Here is a 21,032-nt window from a genome sequence, read left to right as displayed (position 1 = left end):
CGAGTTGCGAAATCATTGGCAGTCTGTTGTGATTGAAGCTTTTCGACGTCTAGCTTTCCTTGTGTTTTTTGTTCCTTGGTTTTAGCCGCGTTGAGGCGGGTGCGTATTTTGGCTGAAACGAGATAATGGTCCGAGTCGATGTTAGGTTCTCGGATCGTGCGCACATCTAAAACACTGGAGGCATGCCGTCCGCCTATCACAACGTGATCGATCTGATTGCGAGTATTTCGATCAGGAGACAGCCATGTAGCTTGATGTATCTTTTTATGCATAAACCTCGTGCTGGATATGACCATGTTTCGAGCACCGGCAAAGTCAATCAGCCTCAGTCCGTTAGGAGAAGTTTCATTGTGTAGGCTGAACTTTCCGACTGTAGGGCCAAAAACGCCTTCTTTGCCCACCCTGGCGTTAAAGTCGCCAATCACGACTTTTATATCATGACGGGGACAGCGCTCGTATGTGCGTTCTAATTGTTCATAAAAAGTGTCTTTCAACTCATCGTCTTTCTCCTCTGTCGGCGCATGGGCGCAGATGAATAATATATTAAAAAATTTTGCTTTTATTCGGATAGCGGCGAGACACTCGTCCACAGGCTCACGCCAGCACTTGGCGACAAAGTCTCTCTCCCACCACGAATCCGACGCCGAAACTGCGCTTATTCGTATGGCCACTCCAATAGATGTCACAATTTTTGATCTTCTTTCTTCCTTGCTTCGTCCAACGCATTTCTTGGATTGCGGTGATGTCAGATTTTGCTTTGAAGAGGACATCAACCAGCCGGGCATCTGCACCAATCCCATTCAGGGATCGGACGTTCCAGGTGCATGCCCTCAACTCATTGTCCTTCAAACGTTTGCCATGGTCGTCATCAATAGAGAGTGTATTTATCGGAGGCTTGTTGTTATATTTCATTTGAGTATGGTTTTACGTGGCGGGTCCCAAGCCCAGCGCACAACCCGCTCAGCGGGGGTGAAAATATTACTTGCACGTTTATATAGCGAGCCGCTTGATCCAAGACAGACGCCCGCTTGCAGCCGCACCTAGAGGTGTACAGACGCTGCCGATGAGATCTCCACCCGGCTAGCCCTTAAACTGATTATGTCAGAGTGGCCTAGCCAGGTTGTCGGCTTCTCACATTAGCCGCAAGCGACCGGCGGTAGTGAGCTGCTTGAACCGCATGCAAAATAATCGCTCTGGCCATTCCCAGGTGAATGGCAGTTAGAAGCTTTCCCCACTTTCGTGGACTTCTACACACGGCTCTAATTTGGTTCTGAAATATTTTGACTTTGAATTAAGGCTTACTTTGAAATATAAAAACTCATATCTCAACCAAGTATTGATTAGGTAGCATCCCATACCTTAATATCGTATTAAATGATGTTTAGGGGTTGACACCGTTTTGCGTGTCTGTTTCCCGCTGACGGGATTGACTTCGGGAATATTTATCGCATGTAAAATTCAAAGTGTACTTGTTGTAAAGAGTCATTAGACCAGCGAATTTAAGTTCTATGCAAACTACCCCCATCATTATATCCGTATCTCTATCCCTATATTTTTCCTTATCCCTATACTTGCCCATTTCACTATTCCTATCCCTTGCCCTATCCCTACCCCTATCCTTAGCCCTATCCTTATCTGTCCATTTCCTTACTCCTATCCCCATCCCTAACCCTGTGGCTATCCCTATCTTAGTCCGCATCCCTATACCTGTGCTTATCCTTTTTCCTATCCCTTTCCCATATCACTATCCCTGTCCTTATCCCTTAAAAGGCTGGGCTGGTATGGAGCGTCCATAATGCTGAGGCACTCATATACTAAATGTTTTTCCAGCGTTATTTGTAGACTAGTGTATTTATAATTATCTTCTCCTTTTCAAATACTACATTGTTTCATTTTCTATTTTCAGCTTTCATCTGCACATGCAAAATGCAAACTCGCATCTAGTCTATGCTATGAAATGTATAAAATTATGAACATTTTTCTGAAACGCTAATGAGATATTGCTGTAATATATGAAAACTAAAATAATACAGAAACAAAGTGAACCACTTTTAAGTCGATAGTTCTAATTAACATAAACTGTAAATAGATTTTTTAAAGGAATTTGTACGATAATCTACGAATATAACGTTTTCAAAAGTGAATTCTTTAACTTTGCTTACAAATATCTCGTTTAAGGAATAATTTATTTCGAGTTAAATGTACTACAAATAAACAATTAAGTCAGTTACATCATTCGAAAGACGCTTAGTTTTAAATAAGAAATTAAAAAAATAGAAACAAAAAACAACAGAATAACGAATTGGATTACATTGATAACATGGCGGATTCATATTATCAGGTGAGTTAAATACTTCAAGCTTGTATCGAGATTTATTAAGGCTATTATCGCCTGTGGTGAAATTCGACCAACTTGTATTTTTTTCAACTCAGTCTATGCATCACGTGTTGGAAATATAGCAAACTGGTCTAACTTACTTAAATTTTTCATAAAAATTTTGAATTTGATCTACGACGTTGTACTTTTTGATTGTATTCTCTTAAATTTCAAATGTAATTATAACGTTTTGGTATGGAGCTCCTTAAACAAAAATATAAAAAATATGTAAAATCAAATGAAATTGACATAGAATTATGGTGAAATTACTTGAAATTGAATTGAAAAATAGGTTTTTCCACGCCACCCGGAAGGTCCCCGTTGGCGCGCTACCGAAGTTAGTTTTGGGTGCCCTGTTACTCATATACATACATATATCGCCCATTTACTTCAATAGTGTCATAATTCAAAAAAACACAAACTTTTAGTTAAAAACGAAGAAATGAGCTAAAGTAATTTAGCCTTGAATCCTGTTATAAATAAATTTAGTTAGTTTCAACAAAAGTTAACTCATTATTTGTGATTTCAGGTTTTTTTTAAAGCAACTAAAATAAAAAACAAAGAACAGCAGCATTTCGAATTTCGAATTCAACATAATATGTAAGTTTGTGTCTTAGAGCACTAACATAATTGGCAGTGGCTGATCGTGAGCTTGGCTGTGGGGGGAAATGGTATCAAAAAGTTTCATAAATTTTGTTTTATTTTTATAAATTTTTTATAATTCATGTATAAATTATTATCGTGAAATGCAAAAATTTTGTGCCTAGTGCTATTTTCATGCTCAAGAAAAATGCAAAATTTTTCTTGAATGTTTGCTTTTGATCTGCGTACAGCGCTTAATAATACCAAAATGTAAGCTTTCGATTTCAAAGTATTTTCGAAAGTATGTATGTAGTCTGTTTTTAAATACTTTTTGTATTTTTTATTTGGTACTTTTATCATCACTGGGTGTGTACATTTCATACTTATATAATTTTAATAAAACAATGTAATAATAACAAAGTAAATAAATGTTATGTTTAATTAAGCACAGAGTGAAAATTTCTGAAAGTTTTTAAGTGATCCGTTTCAGAAATTTTCACTCAAAATGAAACTAGCACTATAAAACCTATGTCCTCCCTGATTCGCGAATCGTTCGACGATATCTTCTGGTTTCACTTCAATGTCAGAATGTATATTCAGCAACGCCAGATCGACCAATCTTTGCTGAAGCATATTCTTTCTGAGCCACGTTTTCAGCCAACGTAATGTTGTAAAAGGCCTTTCGGCGTTTGCATTCGTGACACACATCGTAGATATAATTTTGAGCAAAGCATGGATGGTTGGGTATACATCTTTGTCACAAAATTCCAAAGTTTCCACAGCGTTAGTTGGTATACCAGAGGTTGTTTGAGAATTTTCGACTGTCTTTTGCTGAATTTCTCAACCTTTTGGGAGGGGGGGGGGATGTCCCCTCATTCTATCTCTTTCTCAGTCTCCTCTCTTTTCTCTTCTCTCAAGTTTTTCTCATTCTTCTTCATATCTTATTGCCAGTCCCTGAGGGTGGTATGTATTTTGTTCCAGTCCCACTCCGAGTCTCAGTCTCAATCTCAGTCCCAGTCCCAGTCCGTCTCTGGTCTACTTCCCAGAAAACAGTAAATACTAATATAGGCAAATTTATATACCAAATTTTAGGCAAATCGAATAGGACATATGTAAATAGGTATGTGGGTATTATTAATTCATGTCTTTATTTCGGCTTCGCCTGCATATTTATAAGTTTTGCCAGGTTGATGCGACTAAATCGAATATCACAATGAAAATTACTTTAAAGCTCTCAGCAACAGCTTTCTTTTGATATTCATAATACACACACATTCTAGGGGTATCCGGGTACATGTTTTGGCCTATATCGCGAGACCTAGTCACCTAGCGGTGTAAAACTTACTCTGTACTGGAGCACACATCAACAGCTTCAATTTGATACCCATAATGTAAAAACGCATTCTAGGTGTATCCGGGTCCACGTTTTTGCCTATATCTTGGGACCCTAGTCACCCAGCGCACAGTGTTGCGTGTAGAACAAGCTAGATGGACAAAAACAAAGTTCTTATTCCAAGAAAAGTATAATGAGAAATGAAAGAAAACAAACAAAATAACGGGATTTTTGCTTTTTTTTTTGATATTTCTGCTCATATATATTGAGTAATTAAGTAAGAAGGCAGGAGTGGCCGTAAAATGCATTGATTAATTTGCAAAATTCTTGTTGAATATTAAGCTTCATATTTCTTTTAAGTGAACACTTTTATATAATTTTTTTGATAGATTCTAAGCTCGAAGGTAAGTAAAATTTTTTAATAGTAATTCTTTCACAATTAGAGTATTTTCAATATATTTAACATTCCGTTATTAAGAAGAAAAGGTATTTTTTCTCTATATTTTTAAATTTAGGGACAAAAAAGTTACATACATCCGCGGACATCCGGGCTAAATTTTATATATGTTATAGCCGCAAGTATTCTCTAATAGTCGAAAGAAAAAAACCATTGCGAATTCTTTGCACATCTATTTTTAATTTTTTTTTTGTAGATTTAGTTATCTCTACATATAAAATAGGATGTATGTACGTACCAGCTCCGACGAGATATTTGAACCTTTAAAGCTGATCTACAAACGGCAAAACCAATTCCTAGGTACAGGGAACAAACACGTAGCCATAAAACACACAAAAATAAACGCGCAAGGTCAACAAGAGCACACCAAAAGCAAAAAGGCGAAGATCACTGACTTCAACCTGCCACAACCTACCGCAACAGTCACCAAGGCATAAAAACAGGTACATACAAAGCAATCCTAATGCAGGTATAACCACACTGGAACGCTACACAAAACAACCCAATTTGTTAGCATCTACGCCAATACCTGAATGTAGTATAAATACTGCTCAACTGATAACAAATCAGAACGATCAACGACACTTAAGATGGCAGCACAACAATCATCAACTATTCACCCTGTCGGAAAATCAACAACACAAAGCAGTTTAGTTATAACCGTACCAAGAACGGAGTTTTTTGACATTTGAGTTCAACATTCGAAGGAAACCAGATATAAAGAATTATTGAGTTTTGTTGTACTTAAGTACGATTTAAGCGAAGCAGCCGAGTATTCGATAAAAAGTTTAAGCTTACAAATATCGGCATATTCGTCGAAGCTGGATCAAAAGTGGAACACTTCTGGAAGACATAAGGAGCAATTTTTGAATAAAAACTCGGAGTGACTTACGGGTCCAGACTTCACATTTACAATAACGGTGGATTCAAAGTTGCTATAAGACCAGCCAACCACTTCTTCAGGTAACCTCGGCCCCGGAAGACGAAAGAAGGACTTTGTTAGCTGCAGTGAAAAAACCAAACGGCGTCGAGTGGATGACCTCTTAAAATCTAGAAGTCCTGGTGAATTACTTTATGCGGCAGAAGTATCAACGCGTATGTCCGGCAACAGAAATGTTGCTAACATTATAAAAAAATTACAGAAAACCACTCAAATATCCGAAAAAAAGATGATATGTGAGCCAGATGCAATATGCTTGAGCAATGTAGAAGCTTTAGCATACTACGTAGATAGCAAGTCGACGACTCATAGGTACAAAACGACTCGGAAGTGGAGCATCAATGCAGGCCATAAAGTTTATCCATCATTTTATAGTCTAAGAAAAGCTAAGGCAGAATGCTATCCAAATGAAATTGATGTGGGTGAAACACGTGCGGAAATTAAAGTCTAGTCCGTATTAGATAAAACTGTTAAGCGTTTAGTTTTAGCAAATCAAGAAGTTTTTGTTAGTTTATTACCTACAAACTTGACGTATACTTTAATCAGCAAGTGGGGTTGCGATGGAAGCTCTGACCATAGTACATATAAGCAAAAGTTTACATGCAGTTCTGACACTGATGAGTTTTTGTTTATATTTTATTTCGTTCCTCTTCAATTACAGGATGAAAAAGGTAAGATTGTTTGGCAGAATCCTCGACCTTCTTCTACCATGTATTGTCGTCCAATTAAATTTATTTTTTCTAAACAAACAAAAGATAACCTACCCTATAACTTTTTGTTGGATCAGGTTTTATTTAATTTAAATCTATTGTCTTTTCTACTTTGTATGATACTTTACTTTTACGTTTTTGTAATAAGTAATTTTCACATAATTAATTTAAATACTTACATTGTTATTATTATTATTGTAATTCACTTTTACATTCCTGACTGGTACTATAAAATAATTTTGTAAAATATGTAGTGCCAGGAAAATACCGTAAAACATGTATGGACATATGTACAGTCACTCACATAAATAAGTAGACACCCCTTTTTGGACAATTCTTACAATTTTCGCTTTCGCAAATTTATTTTAACTAATTTCCCATAAGAAAATTTGTCACGATCTATAACAAAAACTAAATTGTATTTAAAAAATGTTTGAAAAATTCGACGAATTTTCATATTTTAACTTATTTTCCATAAGAAAATTTGTCACGATCTATAACAAAAACTAAATTATATTTAAAAAATGTTTGAAGAATTCGACGAATTTTCATAAAAAATTTTAATTTTTTCCGAATTTTTAGAATTTTTTAGAGTATTGAGATTTGTACTCCATTCAATTTAAGTACAATAAAGTAATATGCTTGACTCCTTTAAATTTTTTTGAATCTATGTCACTTATTCACATGAGTTACTATATATGAAATAAGTTACTGTATATGAAGTAAAATTTTGGAAAAAAATAAAAAAAATAACATATGGCTGAAAAAAATGACGTAGTTGTAATAAATGACTGCATATGAAACGGAAAATCTCATAAAATAATTTTGTCCAGCTAGCTTGTTCTACACGAAATACTGCGCAGCGACATAAAACTTACTATGTACCAAAGCACACATCAACAGCTTCAATTTGATATCCATAATGTAAAAACACATCCTAGTGTTACACTGATCCAAGTTTTGGCCTATATCTCGAGACACTAGTCACCAATAGGTATGAAAACTACCCTGTACTAAAGCACTCATCAACAGATTCAATTTGATATCCATAATGTAAAAAAACTATCTAGGCGTTCACGGGCCAACGTTTTGGCCTATATCTCGAGACCCTAATCACCCAGGGGTATGAAAATTACCCTCTACTAAAGCAGTCATCAATAGCTTTCATTTGTTATCCATATTCTATAAATACATTCCAGGGGTACCCGGGTCCACGTTTTGGCCTATAGCTCGAGACCCTGTTCGTCGATACTGAATTTTCTTTGCTATAAACCTCACGGAGCCCGGGACCTTTCCAACGAATGCAAAACCGGGGGAATCGGTTCCTGCGTTCTGGAGTTATAGCGTCAGGAAGGAAAACCTGACTTAATTTTATATTATAGATTTTATAATTTTGTTCAATTTGTATGCTTCGGTAATTTATCTGTAATCCGTAACTATATTTAGTGTGTTTAATTGTTAAATTTGTAGACTAATAAATAAATAGTGGCTAAAGATCATCCCTCCGTTACCATGCCTTTACGTGGTGTTGGGATGGTCTCTCACTGTAAATAATTTTTATACTCAGCGTGATTTACACACAGAGTATATTAACTTTTACTGGATAACGGTAGGTTGTACAGGTATAAAGGCATTTAATTTAATTTATTTATTATTACGGCTGTTTAGGCCTAAAACTTAAACTACTAAGTACAATTCATTATTATATCATTTATTTCTATTGAATATGCTGTTGGAATGCCATGTGATTCCGATCAGCATATTTACTGGCGTAACAAATGGACGAGTCTGGGAGCCAGGTTGAAAAGGACGTGTTTCCAATCCCCCTGCTCCAACTTTTGTTTGACCTTATTTTGGTTACACATCATATAATTTTATTGTTATATTAATGCTGTCGGAATGCGAGTGATCCCGATCAGCAACAGTAAATATAGGCTGAAAATACCGAATTCCAGCGACATTTGTTGTTGGAACTGTCTGGAGTTACAGGTGGCGACTGATTTTTTTTTCCTTAGGGCCGGGTGCATTGTATTTTGCTCTTGCAGATGCCGTTCGGAGTCGGCATAAAAAATGTAGGTCCCGTCCGGCCAATTTGTAGGAAAATCAAGAGGAGCACGACGCAAATTGGAAGAGAAGCTCGGCCTTAGATCTCTTCGGAGGTTATCGCGCCTTACATTTATTTTATTTATAATACACATAGAATGTTGAAATTTGACGTGTGGACTGATGTTGCGACTCTTGATAAAAATTTGAAAAAAAAAATTTTTAAATGGGCGTGGCACCGCCCACTTGTGATAAAATCAATTTTACAAATATTATTAATTATAAACCAAAAATCGTTAAACCTATCGTAAAAAAATTCGGCAGAGAGGTTGCCTTTACTATAAGGAATGCTTTGAAGAAAAATTAACGAAATCGGTTAAGGACTACGCCCACTTTTATATAAAAAATTTTTAAAAGGATCGTGGACGAATAAAATAAGCTATATCTTTGCAAAAAAGAGCTTTATATCAATGGTATTTCATTTCCCAAGTGGATGTATAACAATAAAAAGGAAAAATTTAAAATTAAAAAAAATGGGCGTGACATCGCCCCCTTTTATGACTAAGCAATTTTCCATATTTCGGGAGCCATAACTCTAGGAAAAATTCACATATCGTAATGAAATTGTGTACACATATTTTCCTTATAGCAGAAAAAATTTCTAGTAAAAATGGACGGGATCGGTTAAAGACCACGGCAACTTAGATATAAAACAACTTTAAAAGGGTCGTAGACTAGAATAATAAGCTATAACTTAGCAAAAAATAGTTTTGAATCAATGATATTTCACTTATCAAGTTTTATTGTAAGAGGAAATGAGGAGACATTTTTTTTAAACGGGCGGTGCCACGTGTTATGTAGAAAAGTAATTTATCTGAAATGAAATGTACAATTGAAGCTCACGCTGAGTATATAATGTTCGGTTACACCCGAACTTAGACACCTTTGCTTGTTTCAACAACTTTTTTCGATATTTGGGACATTTATACGTCCCGCAACATTGAAAGAGTTTTCATATGCACAAATATCCATACATTGCGTACATTATCTGGCTCATTTAAACTTTTTTTCGTTGCGCTGAAATATATGACAGCATTCATTAAATAACGAAATACATTGTTTTCCAGTTATGAAAAGATACAAATCGAGGTTGACGTTGATTTTGTAATATTTTTGGTCCTTCTGATTTCCTTATACCTTCGTTATCTCTCCCTTACTCTCTTAATCGTTATTGCCTCCCGACCTGGTTATCCTTGCAGATATTTGCCCCTTCTTTCCGGGTATATTTCATTTTTACTCCAATCCCCTTCTTACGCCGAGTAGTTTTGAGAAGCTCTACGAAGCTCTCGAGTGCACCACTAAATACTAATCCGTTTCTGGATTGAAGCTACTTTGTTCCGCCGCTTAAAGTTTCAGGTTTATTTTTCATCAAAACTAGTACTCGAATTGTTATAAAAATATTTAGCACATTGTTGACTTGACACAAGTGTGGCCTCCATTCCGGTCCCATTAAATATATGCAAATGCGAGTTCTTGCAACATCACAATTTGGGGCAAAGCTATAAACGTTGCTAGTAACAAACAACAAGTTGCAACGTTCCATTTCGCCTTCCAACATAATATCTATTGCAAGTGTGTGTGTGTATGAATGGGTGTGTGAACAACCACCAAACACTGCAGATATGCATTGTATCATCAGTGGATTGTTAAAAAAAAAAAAAACTAACAATTTTGTAAAACCACTTATAAATAAATCGTCATGAAGGGAGTAATTACTTTTTACCTTTGCAAAAATTTTTCCTAGAAGCATTCAATTGCAATAAAAAAAATTACGAAATTGCAGCAAATCACTTTCACTGAAGTAGCGTCGTCTATTCGAGTGAACTGTGAACATATAAATTGGTACCGCTTCTGTAGGTTAAAAGTCAGAAGGAAAAAACTGGCAGGCAGAAAGAGTGATCATCTTATACTGTAGAACAGAAAACTTGCAAAAGCGCACCAGTGGTAATTTCATCGGTAACCGGAGCTTATGGTATTGCGCAACCTCATTTAGCAACAGGTCGATTATTCAACAGAACATCTTTAAAAAAATCTGATCATAAATTAAATACAATTTATCACCCCAATAAAATAACTTTTAAAATTAAAATTAAATAAATCTAAAAAATAAAAATTTATAAAAATTATAAAGATTTATAGGGTCTTCTCGTCTTTTAATAAAATTTTAGCTTTTTTACTAAAATATAAAATTCTATAATATATGTATATGAAACAGATTATACTTCATCCAACCATTCATGCAAGACTTCAATTAAAAGACTAATGATTATGCTACCTTTGCACAGTTAAATTACTGCGGCCATTAAAAATTTTTTATTGGGCAGGTTAGACTTTAAAAATAACTCAAAAGGACATGTTTTTAATAAACAGGCGAGTAATATATTTGCCGAGTTCTTTATATAAATTTTCCATTCAAAATTACTTATATATATATATATATATATATATATATATATATATAAATATACTACTTTAAAATATACTAACTTAATCATTATTTATTTTTAATCATTATTTCTTTTTAAATAAAGTTACAAAAACTTTTTTTATAATAAATTAAAATATAAATAAATAATATTTTAATAAAATAATTTTTAACAAAATTAATAATAATTGCTAATTCTAAGCATATATTTTATTAATTAATGTATTTCATTTACAATAATTTACTTTAAAGCTTATCCGTTAAAATATTATAATTTATAAATTTATTTATTAACAAAATAAATAAATAAATCAAAAATTACTACATTAAATTTATTTCTAAAAAAACTAGATATATTTATAAACGAATAACATTTCATTTTTAATAATTTATTTAAAATAATTTTAATACATTAAATTTCATAAATTATTAACTCTTATAAAATCGAGATTAATAATAATATTATTATTAATTATTTAATAAACCCTGATACACAAGGTACAAAAATTAAATTTTTCTTATAAAATAAACATTTTTCAAATTATTTCAATAATCTTTCACAATACAAATAAATTATAATTAAATTTATTTTTTCATTACTAAAACCCTAATTTTTATAATTATTTTGAATACAAATTAAACAAATAATATTAATACTAATAATAAATAAATCATAAATAAATAAATATTAAATTCAATTTATATGGATTTGCACAAAAATCTTTTCAATGTAAATGAAATACTTTACTTAATAATCTTTAAATTGTCATTCTAGATACACCTTCTGAACTATATTTAATAGTTAAAATTAAAATTTCAATTGTTTTAATCAATTAATTATTTTTATGTAAATAATTTAATATAGTACTTAGCTTCCCGCAAAAATTTTTTCTATAGATTTATTTAATAACCACAAATTAATTATAATAAAAAAAAAAACAAAATTAATAATTATTAAACTTTAATTTCAAATAAATAATTAATAATTAACCTCTAATTAATTTATTAATAAATATTTAATGAAATAAATATAAACATGAAAATGATTAGTAATTATTAAATTTTAATTTTTTCCAAAGTATTATGATATAAATAAAAAAATACAAGGCACGATATACCTCCGAAGAGATCTTAGCAGAGCTTCTCTTTCAACTTGCATGGTCCTCTTTTTTTACATATTTTACGCCGACTCCGAACGGCACCTGCTAGGCAGATGAGATTTAGCAGAGAAGCTTTTCATCACAGAAATACATTCGGAGTGTTTGCCACATCACTGCTTAGGTGTGACCTCGTTAGAAAAACTTGTTTCTAATTGAAAACACTTACTCCCGGAAGGCCTTGGTGAGTGTTATCGATGTAATGGTCCTTTGCCGGATACAGATCCGGTACGCTCCGGTACGCTCCGGTAACACAGCACCATTAAGGTGCTAGCCCGACCATCTCGGGAACGATTTATATGGCCACATTTAACCTTCAGGCCATCCCTCCCTCCCCGCCCTCCAAGTTCCGTGAGGTTGCGCTACACAACCCCTTGAATCTGGTATTTTAGTCGCCTCTTACGACAGGTATACCTACCGCGGGCATGTTCTAACCCCCTAACCCGCTGGGGGTTGTATGATTATATGATATGGATAAAGTTTTAGGTATTCTATAAATCAAGGACAACGAAATAGCCATTAGCTCTCTATGTCCCACAGCAACATGACTTTGGTCTGGAACAATTCGATTTAGGTAGAACAAGACGAAAAATTATCACAGCGTGCTTTGATTTAAGGTGGCTTTGATATGACGCACACTTAAGCAAATGGCGGTCGACGGTCACTCACTGCTGGCTGGAACATTTTTGTTAATGCTGTCATTTTAACTGACGCTGTAGTTCGACAGCTAAATTTCTTGAGCACCCTTGCTACTGTTGTAGTTGTGGGAGTGCTTCGCCCTATCCAATAGGTGCGACTAACAAACTGTCTTCAATATCATCTAACGGGAGTCCGAGGAAACTTCCAGTTTCAACAGCGGTGGACCATAGAGAAACGGGTGTTAGAGGCGTGCGTTCCACATTGCAATTGAAAAGAAGGTTGGCGTCATGTTGGTACACGTCGCAAGCAGGGCATTCATTGTGTAAGTTAACCCGTTGTGGGTTTAAAACTTAAAAAAAATTATTTTTTTGCCGGCTTATGCCGGTGTTTTTCACTTTATTACTTTTACATGAGAAGAATACAACTGAAATACAACTGAACTTCAACTGATCTTAAAACTATATTAGTATGGCTTTTTATTAATTCTTAACGACGGCCCAATTGCAGCGGCGTCGCATCGTTGTTGGTATTTTCATATGTTGCAGTGGTATCGTATCACTGCCAATGTTCCCATCCGCTGGTGACGCGCGGTTGACGTTTGTTGGATGCTCGTATAGAAATATGAAGCTAAGGTATGCGCAGTACTGGCAGTGTGAACTATGTTCCCACGGAGCGGTAGTGAGGCATCAGCATTTATTTCATATGCATGCGCTTTTGTAACTGGAGTGAAGAATGCAGGTGGCTTATGTTGTTGATATCATATCACCAGTAATGTTCCCATGATGTGAATATGCTTAGTCAGCGTTTATCGCATTCTCGTGTGCTGCGATGTGACTTAGAGAATGCAGGCAACCCACTATGTGAATGTTTGTGAAGTTTGAATGTGTGTGGTGTTAACTCCTCCCCTCTTAAAGACGGTTGTCCTCGATCGTCTGAAAAATTTGAAAAGTCCTTACTTCGGGTACTGGGACTTGGACTTGCCTGGTTGTTTCTTGGCTCTGGCTGCCTTGAGTGATTGATTGTAATGGTTGCTCTGTAGGTTTATTTGTTTTTTCCCTGCAGTGCCTCCTGAGGCTGGCAATGACAAGGATAACTAGGATTATGGTAATCCCTGAGCATATTCGGTTGGCCGTGTTTTCTGTTTGGAGGGACTGGATTTTTATAGTGTTGTTCAAGTGTAGCTCGCTAAGGGCTTCGAGTGACAAAAGTTTGGTGAAGCTCTCCTCCCTTGGATTTGGCTGTGCTATTGCTGGCATCACCCTTAAAGGAGGTGTTTCGAAATTCCTATAAGTTCTGCCGTTAGCTATTACCGTCTCATTTTTGAAGTTCAGTATATAGGTGCCATTTATTTTGCGCATATCTCCGCTGATACTTATATTGCCATGGTAATCGTTAAGGAATAGTATTCCTGGGGCAATTAGCTCGTCTCTTGGTATGTGGTGGCAATTTATCATTGGGCACGAAGAATTAAGGCTTTTAATTAGGTTAGTTATACAAAAGTCATTTTTTAAATCTAACAATTCGTCTTGCTTACAAATGCTAATTGAGTTATATTTTTTACAACTAGTTTTTATTCCGAATATTTCTTCTTTATTTTGAATAATATTATTGAATTTTAAATTAATCATTATATCTTTTTTTATTACTGATTTTATAATAAAATTGTTATAAATTACTTCTGTAGTTAATGGAATTTTCAAGACATACAAAATAGAAGTTGAGTTGCTTAATACGCTAATTTCGGCTAATTCTAGAGCCTCTTCCATTGTGTTGAAGGGCATATTTTCCTTATTAAACTCCTTAATGGATATTTCAATTTCTTTCCTATTCAAAATCATGGAATTTATAATACCTAATCTAGCCCATTGTATGGCATATTTTATGTTAATTATTTCTTCTTTTATAAGCCTAATTTTATTTTGTAAATTTAAAGCGATTTCGTTTACAATTACCTCTTCGTTCTGAAAGGTACTTAATATATCGTTAGTGATTTTCGTTAGATTATTTATCTGCTGCTTAAAAGCATTGTTTATATAATATTGCTTATTATTATTGTTAATTAGTTTTTCTAAATTACCATTTATCATAATTAGGTCGTCATGATCTGGGTTTCCTGCCAGGTATTTCCAGGCAGTGCCAAGGATATCTAGGGATCTTCTTTGTCTGGGACTATGAGGAGGCTCTACGATTTCCAACATTTCAATAGCTTGTTGGGCCTCGTGTTGCAAGGTGGGATAAATAGGATTTTCGGTGGTTAAAACTTTGTCTATCATCTCAGTAATGTTTTGCAGAACTTGACGGTAGACTGCGGTATCAATGATGTGGATAAAGTTAAGGGTGCCATCCTTGATTTTTGAGAAACCATTATCGATGGTTATTAGGTGGGATGAGGAATAGTCGTGAATTTGGACTTCTCCCTGGGTAGTGCAGGCGAGTAGGTTGGAGAGAAAAAAAAAATAAAAATTTTGGGGATACGACCATTTTATGAAATTTCCTTACTCTATTTATTCGAAGTTTTGTGAAATTTATTTGTTAAATCGTTCGCCTATGGCGTGTTAATCGATGGAAAATTCGTTACATGGAGGTAAGATAAGAAATGAGAAAAAGTGATTTTTTTTCTTTAAAAAAAAAATTTTTTTTATTTTTTTTTTATTTTTTTGTTATATTTTTATCAGCTCCTTATCAGCCCTTTGTGCACCGTCTTCCCTGATTGGGTTATGACTGTGGAGTTCCTGTCTTCTCTGACGACCTCCTTCCTGTACCTGGGTGTAAGCTTATTGCCTACTCTTTTGTTTATTCTGACATAGATGATGTCATTGGGACTGTAAATTTTGAAGATTGATCTTTTTTTATTGTGGAATTCTAAATCTTTTATTTGTTTTTCAGCTAAGTTTTTTATGTTTTCTTGCCTGTGGTTTTCCAATTGTTCGGGGTCGGTACTTACAGTCCTTCCGAAAAATACTTCTATTGGTTTTCTCTTAATTGTCGAATGGATGGAATAATTGTACTTGCAGAGTGATCTGTTAAGTAGATCTTCGAAACTATCGTGCGTCCTTTCACTTTTCACGCATCGCATTATTTCTGAAAGGGTGGAATGGAAGCGTTCAACCTGGCCGTTGACAGTACTGGTGTAAGGGGGTGTCTTGTAAATCTCTATTCCGTATTGGTTTTCGAGCATAAAGGTTATGGTTACAGAGTTTAAGGATTTTTCGTTATCAATAACGATTTTTTCTGGGATACCAAAAGAGGTTAGCAATTCTTGAAGGGGTTGTTTTATATCCTCTGTCGCCCTTGATCTAAGTACTTTCGCTTGGGCGTATTTAGAGAATTTGTCGATGGCTGTGAGGATAACCTTATTGTTTGTGTGATATATATCGATATGGACAATGTGTCCTGGGTAATTGGGAATTGGGGTTGCTTGTATGATTGGGGCAGTCGGATGTCTTTCGTACTTATTTTCATTGCATATTTTGCATTGTTTTGTGATTCTTTTTATTTTAGCAGTCATTTGCGGGAAATAGCATTTATCTAAAAGCTGTTTTTTATTTTCTATTGCATTTCGATGAGCTCTATTATGCTCCTTTATGATTTCTGTTTCTTGTTCCGCTTCGTTCAAGATATCCTTTATGAATTTGCGGGTATAGAGTACTCTGTATCTGCTAAAATGAGTTTGGTATATTGTTTGGATTTTGCCCAGAATGCTATCTTCGGTTCTTATGCAGTTTGTTGTTGAAGGATTTAAGTATCGTTTAAGTAGGGTGGTGAGAGTTTCCTCCGTAAAATCTCTTTCGATTATGATATGACGGTGGTACGTGGGGAAAATTATCTTAAATTGGTATGAAGGAATTTCTCCTACTGAAATAAAAATTTGGTTCTTGAATGCATTGATGGGTGCATCGGTGTAGGGAATAAGGGTTTGACCTGAACTTTCGTCGCTGTGTTGGGTGGGTGTCAATGAATTTATTTCTTGTGGTGGTCTAGAAAGTGCGTCCGCTACGACGTTTGTGTGGCCGGGCTTGTATTTGATCTCATAGTTGTACTCCTCCAAGATGGCTTTCCATCTCTTCAGTTTGCTATTGTTGTTCTTGTTGCTGAGGGCATATGTAAGAGGTTGGTGGTCTGTGAAGATTTTGACTACGGCAGGGCCGTAAAGATAGCTTCTCAAAGATTTGAGGGCCCAAATGATGGCTAACATTTCCTTCTCATTTGTTGCGTAGTTTTCCTCGGCCTTTGATAGGGTTCTAGATATGAATAGAATTGGTTTATTATCTTGTTCAAGCACTGCTCCTATTGCGTAATTGGAGGCGTCGGTAGTTAGATGGAATTCTTTACCAAAATTGGGGTATTGTAACATCACGTCGTTGGACGTAAGCGTCCTTTTTATATTATTGAAGGCGTCTATTGCTTCGCTGTTCATGGTTATTGCTGTTTTTGCGGATAAATGTTTACTCATTCGTCCTTCCTCCCCTCTTAAGATGAGAGTAAGGGGTTTTGCTATTTTGGCGTAGTCCCTAATGAAACGTCTGTAAAACCCAGACATTCCTAGGAAAGATCTGAGGTCCTTTAGTGTTTTTGGTATAGGTACCTTTTCTATTGCTTCAATCTTTAATGGATTTGCTCTAATGCCGTCTGCAGTGACTATGAATCCTAAAAATTCTACTTCCTGCGCGAAGAATTTGCATTTGTCTAGCTGGATTTTCATATTGGCTTGCTCTAGTGTATCGAAAATTATTTGTAAGGATTTAGCATGGTCTTGTTCTGTCTTGCTGAAAATTATGATATCGTCTATGTAGACGTAACACAACTTCCCTATATGTTGCCGTAGTATATCGTCGAGGGTGCGTTGGAAAATTGATGGTGCGTTTTTCAGTCCAAAAGGGAGTCTAGTAAATTCATATTTTGCGTTGTTTATGGAAAATGCGGTTTTTTCGATATCTGATTCTTTCAGGGGTATTTGGTGGAATCCGCTTTTCAGATCGATGACGGAAAAGAACCTATTACGTCCTAGTTGCGCTAGTACTTCGTTTATTTCGGGGATGGGGTACCTGTCTGCAATGGTAACCGAGTTGAGCTTCCTGTAGTCAATTACTAGCCTGTATTGTTTATTTCCTGCAGAGTCTGGTTTCTTGTTAACGATCCAAACGGGGGAATTATAGGGGGAGTGAGATGGTCGTATAATCCCATCTTCGACAAGTTTATTGACCTGTTTTTCAACCTCATTTTTTAGAGACATTGGATAAGGGTAATATTTGGTGTAAATTGGAGAGTCGTTTGTTGTACGGATTTCGCCGACGATTCTAGTGGTGTATGTTAGTTTTTTATCGGGTTCGGCGAATAATGTGGGGAACTGTTGCACTAAATTCCCGATAATGACTTTTTGTTCTGGATTCATATGTTCAGTTTTTATTTCTATGTTGTTCACTGACTTAGAAATTTGTTGCTTAATGGGGACTTTTATTTTGTTTTCTATAAGCATGTAGTCGTTAGAGGTGTAAATAACAGCTTTCAGTTGTTTTAAGCTGTCGTTGCCAATTATGGCGTGAAAGGATTTCAGGGTTGGTAGGATAAAGAACTTTAGCTTTTTATCTCTAAGGCCAAAAAGGTTAAGTTCGGTATGATGTGATACACTTATTTTTCCGCCTACGGAGTTTGCAAAGAACACGCTGTCATTTGGTTTAGGGTTTGTAACTAACGCGGGCTGAATGTAATTTTTGTTTGAACCAGTGTCGATAAGGAATTTAAGTATTCTGCCATCGCTTGTTTTACATTCAAAGTAAGGAAGGGATGAGGGAGTTAATCTAAAAAATGAACGTCCGCGTATTCGTTTGCGTCGTCTTGGCGATACTGGTGCTCCTGTTGTTCGTAAGTGTTGTAGTAGTCCTGCCATGATTGTTCCTCGCTCTCCGGATCGTATGTGTTGGTGTCGCCTTCGTATTGGCCAGAGTCGGTTGTGGTGGAATCGAGGGTTGGGGAAATATGGTTTACACGTTGAACTTTGTTCGGGAAATTCCTAATATGTTGATGGGATTGCGTGGGCGGTGGTCGTTTCGACGTAGCATTGTTGTCGTTAGGTCTGTTGATGTAGTTAACATTCCTCGTTTTCAGCGACTGGTCTACTTCCATTGGTACCGGCGGCTTTGGCTGAGTTGGTCTTGGAGGTGGTTTATTGTTAAGAGGTCTACCAGGAGGTACACCTTGCTCATAGTAGTACTGAGGATAGGGCTGTCGGTATATGTGTTGTTGGTATATGGGTTGTTGATATGAGGTATGCTGGAACTGTGGGGGGAACTGTATCATGGGAGGGGTTGGTTGAGGTATGTGGGCGAGCTGTGGGTAGAAGGGATGATTTCCGTGTTGGAACTTCCTTGCGGGAATAGAAGGTTTTTGGTGGGTGTCGAATGGGGTTGAAGGTGAACTCAGTATCTTCGGAAAGCTATATTGGTTGTTAGCATGTATAGACCTAAAGTTTTGGTTTTCTAATTTAGTGCATAAATGTAATGCTTCGGGTAAGTCTGCAGGTTCTTTCATGCCGAGAAGCCTGGAGAGGTCGCCTGATAATCCTCTTACGAAGGTATCTAGTGCTTTATCGCGATATGTATTGGTGAGTACACGCATTGCTTCGTCGTTAATTTCCATACAGGAAATTTTATTGAGGATGAGAGATAGGTGCTTGTAAACTTCTGCGTAAAACTCCTGTACCGACTTCCGTCCTTGGATGAGACAGGTCATTTGGTACTCGAGGGTGCTGAGATCCCTCTTGTCGGCGTAGTGCGTTGTAAGACAACGCGAAATTGCCTTCCAATTGAGCGGGGTGTTGTATGCTTCGAGCGCGGCATCTGCACCACCGATAATTTTGTTTCTGATAATGTTCAGGATACCAAAATACCTTGGAGTACCTACACTGGGTTCGTAAATTTTTAGTACTCTTTCTACGCTCTTCTTCCAACTACTGAACTCAGTAGGGTTTCCGCTGAACTCTCTTAGGGAACGGACGACGTCAGGGATTTTGTCCATGTCGGAAATGCTATTTCTGAACCTCTCGTCAATTGTCTGATCAGTTAGCAAAGGGGGTTGAGCACTGATTCTGGTCAGGACTGAAGCGTCGGTCTGAAGGATTTCGGCTAGGGTGCTTCTTACAACTTCCCTAAATTCCTCGGTCGTTGTTACGACTTGGGGAGGGGAAAGGTTTGCAGGTGCTGTTGAGGCAGCTGTTGCTCCTGTATTTAGGAGTGGAGGCCTAAGTATATTATTCTGAGCCATTTTTCTCATTCGCTTACCGACCTCGCAAGTTAGTAAAAACAAAAATTGTTTAACGATAGCAGTTCACTTTCACTTTCACTTCACTTAACTTAGTTCTATCTTTATTGGTTAACTATATATTACTCTAATTTAATTATTTCTTACATTAGTCCCACGGCGTAGAGGGTTTTTGGTCCTTTTTGCATCTTTTCTCGATAGTTATAGAAATTCTCTGCTACTCTGGTTCCCTCGATGCGCACTCTGCGTGGGTGCGTGACTTTCTTCTACTGAAGCTATTCACTTGTGGATTCCCGTTGTCGCGATGAGTTTTCCGCGAATCTGTTTGCGTGGCACTGCTTTAGGGCCTTTTGGAGCGTTAAATTCGCGGGGCACTACTTTAGGGCCTTTTAACTCGCGACTGGGCCGTTGGGCGCCAGTTAACCCGTTGTGGGTTTAAAACTTAAAAAAAATTATTTTTTTGCCGGCTTATGCCGGTGTTTTTCACTTTATTACTTTTACATGAGAAGAATACAACTGAAATACAACTGAACTTCAACTGATCTTAAAACTATATTAGTATGGCTTTTTATTAATTCTTAACGACGGCCCAATTGCAGCGGCGTCGCATCGTTGTTGGTATTTTCATATGTTGCAGTGGTATCGTATCACTGCCAATGTTCCCATCCGCTGGTGACGCGCGGTTGACGTTTGTTGGATGCTCGTATAGAAATATGAAGCTAAGGTATGCGCAGTACTGGCAGTGTGAACTATGTTCCCACGGAGCGGTAGTGAGGCATCAGCATTTATTTCATATGCATGCGCTTTTGTAACTGGAGTGAAGAATGCAGGTGGCTTATGTTGTTGATATCATATCACCAGTAATGTTCCCATGATGTGAATATGCTTAGTCAGCGTTTATCGCATTCTCGTGTGCTGCGATGTGACTTAGAGAATGCAGGCAACCCACTATGTGAATGTTTGTGAAGTTTGAATGTGTGTGGTGTTAACTTGTATATTGGGTTTGGTTCTGGATAGGTAACAGTTTAACCTATTACAGTATCCAGATTGAA

The 21,032-nt window shown here is 36.3% G+C and overlaps 1 protein-coding gene across 1 annotated transcript in view; it reads left to right on the top strand.

Moving 5' to 3' along the window:
- Nucleotides 1-21,032, top strand: part of Pkn (serine/threonine-protein kinase N) — a 278,814-nt gene that overhangs the window by 12,858 nt on the left and 244,924 nt on the right. The window contains exon 2 of the mRNA XM_067775179.1: nt 1,907-2,341. Within this exon, the coding sequence (XP_067631280.1) occupies nt 2,321-2,341 (21 nt within the window). The 5' untranslated portion in view covers nt 1,907-2,320. The remainder of the gene's footprint in view (nt 1-1,906; nt 2,342-21,032) is intronic.

The sequence above is a fragment of the Eurosta solidaginis genome, chromosome 3 (genome assembly GCF_040869045.1).
Source record: "Eurosta solidaginis isolate ZX-2024a chromosome 3, ASM4086904v1, whole genome shotgun sequence".
In the NCBI taxonomy this organism is placed as follows: domain Eukaryota; kingdom Metazoa; phylum Arthropoda; class Insecta; order Diptera; family Tephritidae; genus Eurosta; species Eurosta solidaginis.
Note: the sequence above shows the minus strand (reverse complement) of the source record. Positions and strands in the feature narration are given on the sequence as shown.